Source organism: Notamacropus eugenii, chromosome 2 (genome assembly GCF_028372415.1).
Source record: "Notamacropus eugenii isolate mMacEug1 chromosome 2, mMacEug1.pri_v2, whole genome shotgun sequence".
Classification (NCBI taxonomy): Eukaryota; Metazoa; Chordata; class Mammalia; order Diprotodontia; family Macropodidae; genus Notamacropus; species Notamacropus eugenii.
In genome coordinates, this window is record NC_092873.1 from 383,674,106 (window position 1) to 383,690,156 (window position 16,051).

The window sequence follows — 16,051 nt, forward strand, 5'->3', positions numbered from 1 at the left end:
ATGAATCAGGAAAGAATTGAGGGTGATAGAGTTATAAACTTTTATATATTCATTTTGAGCCTCATTAATCATAGTTATATCTTATTGTTAACAAATGCAAAAATAAATAACTTTATATTCAATTCAAATCAAATCAACATTTATTGTCTATCCATCATGTGAAATGCCATGTGCTAGCTCTTGGTGATACATAGACCAGGAGAGGGAGCTCTTCCTCTCCTTTCAGGTGGATTCTTCTGGAAGAAAAATTGTAGCTCACACCCTTATCCATCTCTCTCTCTCTCTCTCTCTCTCTCTCTCTCTCTCTCTCTCTCTCTCTCTCTCTCTCTCTCTCTCTCTCTCTCTCTCTGTCCCAAAATGAATTGGGGCACCCCATGTGGCAGGAGACTAAGGACTCAAAAGTTAAAAAAAAAAAAAGCTTCTGAGACTCATAAATATGCTGGAATTCACTCTCCAAAAATATTTATCTCTATTAAATTTAATAATCCAATAAACCTTTATTGCTTAATATTTTAAGTAAAATTTTATTGTTTTCTTTTCTTTTTCTATTATCTATATTTTCTAGTTCATCTTCCCTTTCTTTCTTCTCCTAGTGACCCATTCCTTATAACAAAGGAAAACAGAGGGCTAAAATAATTTAGCAAAGCTAACCAAAATATCAAAAAGTCTTGTATTGTATTCAGTGTTCTACACCCATAGTCACACAAATCTGCAAAGAAGTATCATAGATGTATCTTCTTGTATCCCTCTTTTGGGACCAAGTTTGCTCATTATACTTTCCTATGATTTGGTTTTGCTTATTTGATTGTTGTTCTTCCCATGTGCATTGTGATACTCATTATGTAAGTATATATATATATATATCTATGTATGTATGTATGTATGTATGTATGTATGTATGTATGTATGTATCTTGTTTTCCCAGTTCTGCTTACTTCAATTTTCATGATTTCAAATAAATCATGCCATTCTTCTCCCAATTCATTCTCAGATTAGCACTTGAAGGAGGTCAGCAGAAGACAGATATTATATCTCCTTTCGGGGTTGTAGAGCTAACCCAAGGGTCCATGCCTTCTAATGGATTGTCTTCTAATACTATAATTCAAGAGCATCCACAAGGATGCTTCACAATATAGTTGACCAGTCTATATTTCCTGATATCAATTAACCAATTACCATCAATGAGCTTTTACAGAGATATTTATTGAAAAGGTATGTGAATACAGATCAAAGCATACTATTTGCTCTCTATCTTTCTTTTGTTTTGTTTCTTCTTTCTTGTGGCTCATCCCATTGGTTATAATTCTTCTTTACAACATGACTAAGGTGAAAATATATTTAATATGAATATATGTGTACAGTCTATATTTGATTGCATGCTCTCTTGGGGAGGGAAAGTGTAGGGAGTGAAATATGAAGCACAAAAACTTGTGGAATTGAATGCTGCAAATTAAAAATTAATTAATTAATTTAAAAGAAAAGAAAGGGTATAGTAAGTTCCAAAGTACAACATCCCCTCATACCAGAAGGTGCACTCTCCTCTCTACACACCCATTCTAGCCCTGAGGAAAGTGTGGAAATTTAAAGTGGTTACTACAAAATATTTCACTTCCTCCTTTCTGGTTCTGGGAATCCTTTTCTACCTTCATAGAATTCCACAAAGTTCACTTCTGGGCATGACATATCCAATGTATTGCTCCCTTGCTCCTCCTTGGGAAGGGTCAAACTGGTTATTCCTTGGTGTTGCTGTGTAGTATCCTTACCAGACTTGTCTACTATTTTCACAAGTTTCATAACTCCAGCCACCCATGGTAGCTCAGATGACTTAGATGGATCTCTCTGTCTCACTGCTCACCTGGGTACCCACATATCAGTATGCCACCTAAAATGAGGAAAGCAAAAACACACCATGAACAGGATGTGGATGCTCTTGAGTTATAGTAATAGAAGACATTACATTAAAAGGCACAGTCCCTGGGGTTAGCTCTTGAACCCTGAGAGGAGATGCAATATCTGCCTTTTGTTGACCTCTCTCATCTGCTAGTCTGAGAATTGAGAGAGCAAGTTTAGACCTTACCTAACATAATATAAACACGCATTCATGAATATGTGAAGGTCTGATGAAGGGAGACAAGATAGTTGATGCTTCTGTCCCAGAGGCTTAAAGAAGCCCTTCCTCAGATATGAACAGGCAGTTTTCAAAGGAAGAAATTAAAGCTATCTATAGCCATATGAAAAAACGATCTAAATCGCTATTGATTAGAGAGATGCAAATCAAAACAATTCTGAGGTACCACATCACACCTATCAGATAAATGTTAGAGAAGATGTGGGAAAGTTGGAACACTAATTCACTGTTGGTGGAGCTATAAACTGGTCCAACCATTGTGGAGATCAATTTGGAACTATGCCCAAAGGGCTACAAAAATGTGCATACCTTTTGACCCAGCAGTATCATTTTTAGGAGTGTATCTTAAAGAAATCATAAAAATGAGGAAAGGTCTCACCAGTACAAAAATATTTATAGCAGTTCTTTTTGTGGTGGCCAAGAACTGGAAATCGAGGAGATGCTCATCAACTGGGAAATGTCTGAACAAGCTGTAATATATGAATGTAATGAAATACTATTGTGCTATAAGAAATGATGAACTGTGAACTAACATGAACTTCATGTAAGGAAAAACTTCCTAATAATTGTAAATAGCTAGGAAGACTTCAAAGAGGCCTGGAAGCACTTATATGAACTGATTGTTGAGTGAAAGGAGCAGAACCAGGAGATCATTGTACACAGTAACAACTACAGTGTGTGAGGCATGTTTCTGTTAGACTTAGCCCTTCACAGCAATGCAAGGACCAAAAACATTCCCAAAGGACTTTTGAGGCAAAATGCCATCCACATCCAGAGAAAAAACTTTGAAATTGGAACACAAAATGAAGCAGAATATTTTCTCTTGTGCTATGTTTTGTTTTGTTTGGGTTTTTGTCATGGTTTCTCCCATTCATTTTAATTCTTCTGAGCAACATGACTAATGTGAAAGTGTGATTAATAAGAACGTATGTATAGAACCCATATGAGACTGCATGCCGTCTCAGGGAGGAGGAGAAAAATCTAAGACTCATGGAAGCAATTGTAGAAAAATAAAAACAAATCCAGTAATAAAATAATAAGATAAAAAAATTTTAAAAACAAAAAAGAAGCCCTTCCTCCTTGAAAATCATCAGGTAACAGAGTGAAAGATTGTCTGTTCAAGAATATTGATTAGACACTCGATTCTGACCTCAGTGGCCAATTTAAATAGTTTTTTTTCCCACCTTACTAGGAAAAAGTCAGTGAACTCCTAAAAATGTTTTTAAGTGACAGGAGAGGTCTTTCTATTATGCATGCCCAGAAGTAAACCCACCAAGCCTCCAAATGGACTGGAACCAGGCAAGGCATATTGACCATGTTTTAAGAACTGGGCCCTGATTGGACAGTCCTTTCTTGTACATATAGTGCCTTGAAGTTTGCAAAGTCTTTTAAATAATTATAGAATTTTATCCTCCTACAACCTTGTGGGATAGTTGCTATTACTATCCTCATTTTACAAATAAAAAAATGAATATGAAAGATATTAAGTGACTTCCCAAGTATAATGCAACTAGCAAGCAAGGCAAAATTTGGATTCAGGTCTTTTTATCCAGTTTTATGCTTTATCCACCACATGGTACTGCCAATAAATAAATGCATACAGATAATTATAATACAAGAAAGAATTGGCTAAGCATAAACAAGAGACTTATATCTCAGCTTCTGATCATGACCCAATGATATATTCTGACTATGCAGAATGGTCACTGTTCTCTTGGTCACCAACCTGTTATTCCTTCTTTCTCACTTTACCCTTCTCTCTGTCTTAGCCCTCTAACGCAAACTTAAAAATCTGACAATTCTCCATCCTCAGAGTAAATGGACAATATAATCACAACTACACAATGTATCTCTTGGAAGGAGGAGTGTTCCACCAATCTCCAGAGTGAGGGAGTCTCTGAAGCAGATGAAGAAAAGGAGCATGAATCTGTATTCATTGCTTCTACTTCTTTTGTTTTCATGTACTTTTCAACTACTTGCAATGTGGCATTTGACATCATAACCAACTGAAACTGCTCTTTCCAAAGTCAGCAGTGAACTTTTAGCTCCGAAATCTGATTGCTTTGTTCTCAATTCTCATCCTTCTTGAAATCTCTGAAGCATTGTTGATCACTCTTCAGAACTGTTGTTGACTCAACATTGTTGACTGTCCTCTTGTCCTAGATGTGTTTCCTTTCTGCAGTTTTGTGACAATGCTCTTAGTTCTCTCTGTACCCATATGGCCTTCCCTTTTCATTTTTTTTTTTTGCTTGATCATCATCCACGTAATACCTACTAACTGTGAATGTATTTCACCACTTTCAACTGGGGTCCATAATCACTCTCTACACTCTCTCATTTGGTCACCTAATGAATTGCAATGGATTTAATTATCACCTCTAAAAAACATTAGGTATGAAACCTTGGTCCAAGCTTAACCTATCTGAACATATGGCCCTACTTTTAAAATGATGACATAAAAATAATTGCTACCTTCTAGAGAAAGTTTTTGTGAAGAAAGCACACTATAAAGTATATAGTACACAAGTTACACTAGATTAAAACAGTGTAATGTAAGCTTATCAGTGCAATATGTAGAGTTTAGTAGAAACTGGATCCAGAAAAAATACTTGCGCACAGACTATAAGTGGTAGAACGAGGATCTGAAACCAAGTTCTTTAACTCCAAAAGTAGCATCCTTTCCACTATAATATACTGTCTCAACCAAGAGCTTTTTATGTAACTCTTGATTAAAAAAATAACTCTTAGAAATGATAAATATAGATTCCTAACATTTCAATTTCTTCACAGAAACCCTATGAGATAGGTAGTGAATCTATTATTATCTCCATTCTACAGATGAAGAAACTAAGGTTCAGACATATTAAATGGTTTCTCCAGAGTCAGAAAGGTGCTAAGCAGCATAGGTCGGCCTCAAACTAAGGTCTTCTGATGCTAAGAACATATTTTTTTCCAAACCTACATATTTTGTACTTTTAGAAGTTTTTCATATGCGTTATCTCATTCTAAAATGAGAAAATGATCCCTTTTTTCTATCAACAGGATAATAAGGTAGTCAAAGCAAAACAAAACCTTAACACAGTCTTAGGGTACAATAGAGACAGATAAAAGCCCAGGGTGCTCTGCCCTTGAGAGAGTGATGAGGAATATTGTGTTCCATCCTGGTTGCCCCACTAAATGTAGGGCTTTAATAAGCTAGAATGTACCCAGGTGAGGGCAAACAGCATGGGGAAGAGCTACAGTATCACAGCAGATGGGGACTGGTCAGTGGAATTTGGGAAAGATCAAACTACAGAAGAAAAGGACCAATGGTGGAGAATGAGAAGGGAGAGATTATAATTGTCTTTTTGAACTAATTAATATTTTTTAATTAACATAAATCTATTCTCTCTCTCTCCTAACTCTATCCCACTGGAAAAATAAAAGGATAACAAATTATTTGTAATAAATATGCATAGTCAAGCAGAATAAATTCTCTCATTGTTTAAAAGGGTTTATAGAGAAGAGGAAATAGATTTGCTCTTTTTGCTTGCAAAAGAGAGACCAGGAGTTAATAAATGAAAGTTGAAAAGAGGCAAATCTAACTTCATGTAAGGAAAAACTTCCTAATAATTGTAAATAGCTAGCAGTAGAAATGTTCTACTTAGAGGACAATGGATTCGTCCAGACTACATGTCCACAAAAGTTTGACATTGATCAAGTTATCGAGAGGATTCTTCCTCTCATATGGATTGAACTGAATGGGATCTGAGGTCCCTTCCAGTGGTTCTTACAGTGGTCCCTTCCAGTGGTTCTTACAGTGTCCATGACCATGTAATTGTGTTTATGAAACGTTGTGCCTAGGATCAGAGACCATACTAGTTGGAAATGAATTTAGAGATTATATAATCCAAAACTCTTTTTTTTATATGACAAAAATGAGGTTCAGAGCTCTTGGGATGACTTATCCAAGTTCACACAGTGAGTTAGTGACAGGATTTGAATAAGAGTCCCCTGTTCCCAAGTTAGAGTGTTTCCACCTTTCCTACATGCCTTCTCTCCAATGTAAGATCACAGTATACTTTGTATTACAGCTGCTTGTGTGAAGTTAAAAGCTAGCATTTCCATAGTGCATAGGGTTTACACATGACTTGAGATCCTGGAGAGGAAAGTAACCATTGTAATGACTTACAATTATAAATGGTTTTAGGGCAAGAATTAAACAGCCTTTTTTGATAGAGGAAATAGCCTCTGGAAAGTAAGATAACTTGATTAGGAAGAAAGTAGCTATGTTCTGGGACCAGAACCTACATCTTTCACCAAATCACATCTTTCTAATATCGTACATGTGAATTAGATGATGTCTAAGTCCTTTCCAGTGCTAACAATTTATATAATATTTATTATGACACAGAATATTAAAAATCACAAAATCTCCAATTTGGAAGGCAGCTCAGAGTCCTACCCTTCACCAGGCAAGAACCTTCTCTAGAAGTTAAATCCTTAACAGATAGTCAACCAACATACCTTCAGAATCTTCCAGTGATGAAGAAAAATGTAAATTCTGTGGTTAATTACACATCTGTTTGGGTTATTGGATTATCCTAAAAATTATCCTTTGGGCGCTACATTGGTCAAAGAACATTGCTAATAATCAGATTTCCACTTTCTTTGACAAGTGTCTTAAAATTTCTAGGATTTAGTTTCCTCATATATATATATATGATAATATATATATACATATATAATAATAATACTTGCTTTGCCTACAGTCCCAGGATGGCTAGAAAGATCAAATAAGATCATATACAAATGTCTTGAAACCATGAAGAAATAGCTCTCAAAAATACACAAATATATATATGCACATATGTATATATACACATATATGTATGTGCATGTATATGTGTCCATGTGTATGTATACAAATATACCTATATTAATCAGTCAAAGTAAACATGAGGAAATATGCTTCCTTCGTTTTTTACTGAAGTGGAAGACCACGGGTGAGGAATGTTCTAAATACTTAGGGAGAATGTTCCAGTTGGTTTTGTCTTTTTCCCTTTGTTGTAAGGGAAGGCTCATTAGGATGAGCATGGGGCATATCAGAGATAATTGTGAGACAAAATCAAAAGTCATTCACTCAACTTTATAATCATAATCATAATAACAAAATGGTGATGATGAATAATTAGAAAGAATGGAATAAAGAGAAGTTACATTAATAGAACATTTTCTCTCTGACATTGCTACAAGACAGGTAATATAAGAAGCAATACTCATATTTTACAGAAGAAGAAATCTCGGCTCAGTGAATTTACAGTCATGACACTTGCCTATAATTCTGGGGCTTTTATTAAGCACCTACTACGTATCTGACATTGTGATAAATACTTTATAAATATTCTCTCATTTGAGTCTCACAGCCCTGTGAGGAGTGGTGAAGTAGCTCAAATCCAAAATAAAGCAGAGAGAGAGAGAGAGAGAGAGAGAGAGACAGAGAGAGAGAGAGAAGGAAGGAAGGAAGGAAGGAAGGAAGGAAGGAAGGAAGGAAGGAAGGAAGGAAGGAAGGAAGGAAGGAAGGAAGGAAGGGAGGGAGGGAGGGAGGGAGGGAGGGAGGGAGGAAGGAAGGAAGGAAGGAAGGAAGGAAGGAAGGAAGGAAGGAAGGAAGGAAGGAAGGAAGGAAGGAAGGAAGGAAGGAAGGAAGGAAGGAAGGAAGGAAGGAAAGGAAAGGAGAAAAAAAGTGACTTTTTAGGTAGTAAGTTCACATGGCTAGTAAGCGGGCTCTAAACCCAAGTCTGCTGCCTCTATATCTAGTGTGTTTTTACCCCCACTATGCCACACTGCTTCACTAAAGTTCCCTGAGGGCCAAGACAATAGCTCTCTTTGGCCATTATTATTTGAGTAAACCACTTCAAGCCAATTGTTTGTCATAAAGATTACATGGTTTACAATGGAAACAATAAGGAATGTGATGGTTAGTAATTTTCCTGTGTGGCCCCACACTGAAAGTCTGTGAGATCCTGACCAATATTTTTTTTAAAAGAAGTTGCAAAAGCAAAAAATGATGTGTGGGCTATAATCCACTTGTACAGATCAAGTATCCCATTGTGTTTGCTGCTTAATCAGCATCTTCCTCTCCTTGCAAGAAAATTTCCAGAAACTAAATTTGTTAAAGCCTTTGTGAATAATGGGATTCAACATTACCATGACAGATGCTTACCCATACTTTTCATTTGTAAAAATGGGCAGAGAGAAGTTGAATTCATCAGAGTTATTGAATGTGGAGGAATGAATCTGAAACTAGTAGAGCTTGAATGGGAAACACAGAGGCTGGAGCTGTGCAGACTAACTTGGGAAGAAATCCCATAAGAAGGCATTGTTGATGTGCTAATAACTTCTATCAGGAACGCTTCTATTTATGATGACGGTGATAGTTCAGGCAATGAACTATTGCTTCTAAGTGCTGTTTTCTTAGAAATATTTAATAAATGACTTTCCACTGTTTATTATTCCCAGTCTAATTTATTGTTGCCTTTACAAGTCAATAACCTAATATGATGCAAATAGATTTACTTTTTACATAGATTCATTCTATTACAGTAAAAAATCGACTATTGCTTTACACCACAAGTAACACTTTTCTGTCCTACCTGGTGCTGAACCCTCCTAGGCAGGGATCACTCCCTTTGGAGGTCTTACCTCTTTCAAGTCTGGAATCTGTAACTATTGCTGTCCTAATAAAAAAAAAATCCCCTATATATCTAGCTGGGTCCAGTCATGTTTCATTTTAGACCTTGATATCTTTTCTGTCTCTGTTTGTATAACCTTGCCCCTCCCCCCCCCCCTCAGCTTTCCATTTTGGGAATCATTATTAAGTCAATATTACCATTGCAACTGGAAAGGGTATGTCAGTCTACTCCCTAGTGGTTTTACTGGCCATCCCTATTTAATTTCCAAACCAAAAGACTTCTTTCTAACCACCACTCCCCTATTATACTGCATATACTATTTCTCCCAATTAAAATGTAAACTCCCTGAAGGCAGGGACTTTGTCACTTTTATATTTATATCTTCATTCTCTGTAGTAAATGCATAATGAATACTTATTCAATACTTATTCCTTCATTCATGTCCTATGGGAATGTTAATTAGGAGGGATTTTATCCAAGTTAATCTTTATTTGGAGAGTTTAACTTGCAATGATGAAAATACAATAACTGTGCAGTAGATTCAGCCTTGATAAGGGAGCCTCAATCTATACTCTTGAGAAATTAATACCATGAGTCAATATTTTCCAAATTCATTCAGCCTAAGGCTTTTCTAGAGACAACCCCACCCTCCACCCCCAAGCCCATCAGGAAATTGTTGCTTGAAAGTTTTGTGATCTGGAGAGCTAGAAAGACAGTTAAATTTTCAAGGTGAGCACTTACACGTCACAAACTAGCAAAGACTTAAAAATCATTGATTGTCAAGACTCAAGAAAGTGGTAAGGACAATGTTCATAATGCAGATTAAACTGAAAAGTGTAGCCAGTCTACGTTTTTTTTCCTGGAAATTTAGTTGTTATTCATGTACTAGCATATCCCCAGCACCAGCTGCCCAGAGGAAACTTTCCTTAACACCATATTTCTCAAGGGGACAGAATATAGCCAACAGGAGTATCCTGCAGCTAGATCACCAAGGCTATGCCATGAGGGACCAGCAGAGTTGAGCACTGCCACTCCTCCATGATACTGCCGAGTTGCTCAGATGGTACAGGTCCAAGGTAAATAGAAATATGTTTATGAATCTTTTACCTTCCTGGAAGGCTAGAGAATTGGCTCTTTGGGCATGTTTGTTCATATACAACTGTGATTTGCAATTTATGAATCTTCTGTGGTAGAAGAAATAAAAAGCTCTCCCATACCTGAAAACCACATTATTTACTCTGTACCTTTGTGAAAGGAGATACTGTTACCCATATATAGGGAAACCCTAGAGATTCTTCGGCTTTGTATTATAATATTTCACTGAAGTTTGAGCTTGGCGGGTGGAGGCATAACAAAAGAAAAGTGCTGACTATTCTGAGATGAGATCCCTAGGATTGAACCCAGTTCATATGATCCAAGGACCTTGTTGCAGGCTGGAATTGGGGGATGAGTTCCTAAAGCAGTCTTGAGATTTTCAGTAAGGTCATAATCTTTACAATGGACCATTATGAATAGTACAGATTTGAAAATAGGGTACCTTGATAGATGGAAGGAAATGAAAGAAATTTGCTGCTAAACCTCTAAATTCTCCATACCCTGAGGTATGGGGGAAGATAGCAGTGGATAGGTGTTCTTAGAGATTCCAAAAGGCTTAATCCATTTAAATGCAACAGACATTTTTAAAATACGTACTAAGGATGCTGTGTTATATGTTGGGGTGAAGAGACCAAAAAATGATTCCTTACTCTCAAAATAATTTATCCTGGAGAGGAGAGAGCATGTAAAAATATAGAAATTAAGCATTTTTTTTCTGAAATAATGTATAACAAAAGCAGGAATATGGAACAAAATAAAAGAACTAGAGCAGAGATGAGCTCCTACAGAACCTTTTGGTCTTACCCCAAATTTGATTTCCATGGCACTCAAAGCATTGAAAAAAAATCTTGTCACTACAGTTCCCCATAGCTCTTGTATGGTTTTATTTGGAACTAATATGGCCTTCTGTTGGCCGAGTTTTGATTTTTCATGAATATCAATGAACAGTCATAAAACAATCTGTCTCAAACTTCAGGTAACATGGGGGAGGGGTTAATGAGGGAAGATGCTATCGGTGCTAAACAAAGAGAAAGAAATACAAGGTAATTTGAGGAAAGAAAGAATATCAACAATTGGGGAAGCCAAATAAGGCTTTGTGCAAAGACACAGAGGTGAGAGATACAACATTAAGTTCAAGGAACAATTTGCATCCTAGACTAATGCCATAATGATGAGAGCTGGAAGAGGGGTGATGATGAGACTCCCACAAAGACCACGGTACCAGGGGCAGGACTCCTGGAAGGAATTCATGAACTCAAGCATTGTTGAGGTCAAGGTAAAGATTTGTTATGCTTTTCAGTGGGCAAAAGTTCTTAAGAAACCTGCAATCTTAGAGGGTTACAGATAGTTTATAGAGGATATTCTATAGGAAACATGTGCCAAATATGCTAGGGGTAGGATTAGAGAGTGGTTAAGGAGTGGTCAGTTATTAGAGGAACATGCACTTTTGGTATCTACTGTACAGGTACTTTACCCAGAGTTCATTGGGGAAATAGCCCAAGGGCAGGGCTACCTGGAGGTGTGGTTTTAGACCTGAAACATCACTAAGTCAACCAATGGTCAGAGCTGGCTCAGAAATAACAGATTGCTCTCATCAATGTCTTGTTAGACAAGATAAATATAAGGGAGTATAGGTATGTCTAAGTCTAGGATACATATGATTGGTCAGTGAGTAGTAAATGTCATTATGGCCCAGTACACAACCCATTGAGTCATTACACAACTGGCTGAGACTAATAAATTCTATAGGTGCAGCTGGCTGCTATAACAGGAAGGGAGATAACAGTTGTTACTGGGGCAGGCTGTGTCGTTGAGCAGGGGAGAAACTGTCTAGGCTAGTGTTTTGAAGCTAGTGCCTCCCTTTGACTGAATCCAAACTTCACTGAACAAATTTCCTTAATTTTCTGTTTAGTGCAGTTTGGATTCAGTCAAAGTGTTGCATTTGAGGACCTAGAGGGACATATGTGGTTTTCAGGCAACAGGCTCCCCACTCCTGAGGTGGCCATTATAAATTTTGATCATACACTTCAGAACTCTGAACTGCAGATTGTTAATTTCCTTGATTAATCATTGGAAGCCAACTAAAGGACCTATACACTCCACCCTCCTTTTTCTTTGTTATGATGAGCAAGCCCAGAGTGCTGGAGGTGACTCAATTGCTTGGAAAGCCTCCATGGCTATTTTTGTTGCCCCTGTGCCTCTTATCATTCCTCTGTTGTCCAACATGACCACATAGCCAATGAGTGACTCTGCTTGCCAGCCTGTATCCTACCTTTCTAAAAAACCATGGATGTGTTCATCCGCTTGGAATGACCTCCTGAAAGATCAAGAGAGGTCTATTAAGGTCTGCTTACTAACCCATTTGTCAACCAATGAATTCTATAAAATGAATTCCTAGAGGGTCAAGGGCAAGATCTATTAACCAATGTGATTCTGTATTTTGGTCTGTTTCACTTGCATGGTCTGGGTATCAAGCATTAAAAAACTAAGACCCTGGAGGAAGTGGACATCTCAGACTTTGAGGATGCTCTGAGGTCCCACATTGGCTCAGAGCTTCAGTAGTTGTCTTGTTCTATTTTTTCCTTGTAGATTTAACAATTTTGAAAATCCCCACACTTCTGCAATGGATCCATTATGTCAGGCAATCAGGGGTTAAATGACTAGATTGAAGTAATTTCCCCATGAAGCTTTCCTGAAGGAGAAAGAAAATAATACAGGGAGTCTGAAAACTCAGGTTCCCGTTGCAGATCTGCCATTCAATAACTATGAAACATTAGACAAGTTACTTCCTCTCTCTGAATATAAGTTTCCTCTTCTTCAAAATGACACAATAATGCCTGAACTGCATTAACTCCAGGTGTATACAGCTTGGATGATACAATGCTTATGAGAGTACCATGTAAACCATAAAAAGTTTTATAAATGTAGTTAATTGTCGTGGTTGCAGTTGTGGTTGTTATATCTGGAGTCTGTCTCTGTTGTCAGATTGGGCACTTCCCAAGGTCAAGGATCATCTCCAAACACAAGATGTATAAATATAGGCTGCGGGTAATGAATTAACATCTTGATTGGCTGATTTTTACACTGGTTATCCAGTCAATCCTATAACAACCCAACTGAATAAATATTCCCAATTCCCCTAGGGCTAGGTTAGCAGCTGAAGAATATTCAGCACCCCTTCAGCACTGCCCAAAGCCTATGGATGACCCTCTTCACAGCCTCTTTCACTTCCCTGTTGCGCAGGGTGTAGATGATAGGATTGAGGAAGGGGGTAAGCAGGGCATATACCAGGGCAATGAGTTTGTCTGAACCCTCTTTCCGGCCTCCAGGGGGCCCCACATAAACAGCAAAGGCTGAGCCATAGAATAAAGCTACCACGATCATGTGGGAAGAACAGGTGGAGAAAGCCTTAGCCCTGCTGGCAGCTGTAGGCAACCTTAGTACAGCCCTCAGGATGCCCCCATACAGCAGTAGGATCAACATAAAGTTGCACCCAGTAGCCACACCAATCACAGCCCCATGGATATGGGCATGCCAGTCAGTGCCCACACATGCCAGCCGCATGAGAGGTGCAAGGTCACAGAAGTAATGAGCAATCTTCTTCTGGCAGAAAGGCAAAGAGGCAGTGAGGCAGGTAGGCACCAGCGCTGCAGAGAAGCCAGCCACCCAAGAGGCAGTTGCTAGCCAGACCTGCACGCTGCTACCCATAATACTGTGGTAGTGGAGAGGGCGACAAATAGCACAGTAGCGGTCAAGAGCCATGATACCTAGAAGGTAACACTCAGTCATACCCAATGAGTGGAAGACATACAACTGGGTGAAGCAGACAGCAGGAGAGATAGGTGAGGGTCCATGAAGCACAGTGTACAGGAGTGTGGGCACTGTAGTGCTGATGTACCAGACTTCCAGGAAGGACAGGATGCTGATAAAGAAATACATGGGAGTGCCCAGCGCAGAGTCAGCCTGGACTAGGATGATGATGAACAGGTTACCAGCCAAGGTGAGGAGGTAGATGGACAGGACACCCAGGAAAACAAGAACTTGAAAGTACTGTGTAGGAGTGAAGCCAACTAGTACAAAATTCTGGACCCAAGTCTGGTTAGCAAAATTCATGGTTTCCAGGACTTAGGTTAAGAGTGGGGGTAAGGGGAAGTTAGAAAGTTAAGTGGTTTAGTGGAAAGGACACTGGATTAGAGGTGAAAGACTCCTGCATCCAGACCTGCTATTTATAAGCTATGGGGCCATGGCCAAGTCATTTCACTTCTTTGAAGCTCATTTTCCCCTTTTCTGTTTCAATACATTAACCAAAACATCAATCATTTCATCAGGTAATTTTTCCCTGTCCATCAATGCAGATGTGGGCTCTTCCATGCCTTAAAAAATAATATGATGAATTTCTACAGAAAAAACAAACAAATAAGTAAAAGAGACAGTAAGTAAATGAATAGATAAGTTTCTATTAATCTTTTCTCTAGTGATGAAGCTACTAATATAGCCAGGATGTTTTTCAAATAAGAAGACACAATCTGTCCATACTCAAAGCCTTTATAACTTGTTAAAACTTTCCAGGTTTTGTGCTCTACTGACACATATTCAGGAACTCAGAATCACCTCACATGCTGAGGAGTAGGACTTTTACAGTAGTGAGTGAAAATCCTAATCTTCAATGTGCAGAGTATTCTTTAAATTACTTGGAAATAGCAAGAACTTTTGTTTTATTCAGCCCTTGTAAAAGTATTTTCTGGGCAACAGCCTTGAAGACCATGGATCAATTATTCCTATCTCCATTTGATGAAGAAGAAAATGAAGGCTCACAGCTTTTGGGAAGTTACTTGTTCAAAGTCACATAGCTAGTAAGTGTTAAGAGTAAGAACTTGAATCCACATTTTCTGATACCAAGTCCAATGAGATTTCCATCCAATGACAGTTGTATCCCTAGGTCAGCAGGGCAGGACTCTAGGTCCTTGGACCAAAGTCCCTGCTCAACCCATTCCTTAATACTAAAAGGTATTCAAAATTCATCATCTTCACACACACACATGCAAACACACTCTTAGACATACTATACCTGATCCCTGGATCCCTAAAGTTATTACAAAAAAATATATATATTGTGTTGCTTTCTGAGAGGAATAACTTCCTCACTCCCAGGAGCTGCTTGTCCATCAGATATAAAGGGAAGAATTTCCCCATCTCTTTCAGAGACAGGAAGGCTCAATCATGAAGCTGCCCTTTAGGACATGGTGATTGAAAGGAAATATCCTCAAGAAAAAAGAGATGTGAAGGAAGAGGGAGATGGGGATCCTAAGAGTCATGTACTTCCAAACACAGATTGAGGGACCAATAGGTCCCTCAATTAAGGAGTTACAAGAAGAGAAAGCTTTGGAAGGGAGATTTCTGAGGACTTACTAGAGCAATAGCAGGATACAATAAAATTTGCATTGTCTCCTATCTTAGTCTTGCTTTTATCATTAAGTAGGTATACAATCGGGCAAATGACTTTCTCTTGGTGGATCTCAGTTTCTCTGCCAGAAAAATGCTACTTGACTATGATGTTCTTTAAGGACCCTTCCGTAACAAATTGATGATCTCTAAAGTCATTTCCAGTTCTGATATTTTATGAAAGAGTTACTGGTGGAGAGGATGATGGAGAGAGTGGTGATGTCAGAACTCATACCCTTACAGTTCTCATTTCATCTCATTAGGCTTGGAATCTATGAATAATTCTAGCTAACTTTTATATCACAATTTGTAAATCATCTTACTAAAGTTATTTATGTAATCTTCTCTCACAATGATTCCACTAGTTATGCAGGACAGGTATTATCAAATCCATTGTACAGGTGAGAAAACTCAAGCTCCAGTATTTTAAATAATTTGTCCAGGGTCACATTGGACAGGTGGAATTCTAGACATTTGTTCCACTCTAATATTGCTATCTGATCAAACAAGAAATTCCCCACCACTGCTGCCAGTCTTCATTACCACTAGTACCTTTCCCATATGTCTCTCTATCTTTCTCCCTGTCCCATACCTGAAGATCTGAAGACATTATGTAAGAGATCTCTCACTTCTTGGATAATCTACACTCACCTCTAGACTCCCAGTAGCTCCAGCTTCAATACTCCTTATATGTCTTAGATAATCCAAGAGTCAC

The 16,051-nt window shown here is 38.2% G+C and overlaps 1 protein-coding gene across 1 annotated transcript; it reads right to left on the bottom strand.

Moving 5' to 3' along the window:
• Positions 1–13,062: 13,062 nt before the first annotated feature.
• On the bottom strand, positions 13,063–14,007 carry LOC140523110 (olfactory receptor 6N1-like). The gene has a single exon (XM_072638162.1). The coding sequence runs from the start codon at positions 14,005–14,007 to the stop codon at positions 13,063–13,065; it is 945 nt and encodes a 314-aa protein (XP_072494263.1).
• Positions 14,008–16,051: the final 2,044 nt, after the last annotated feature.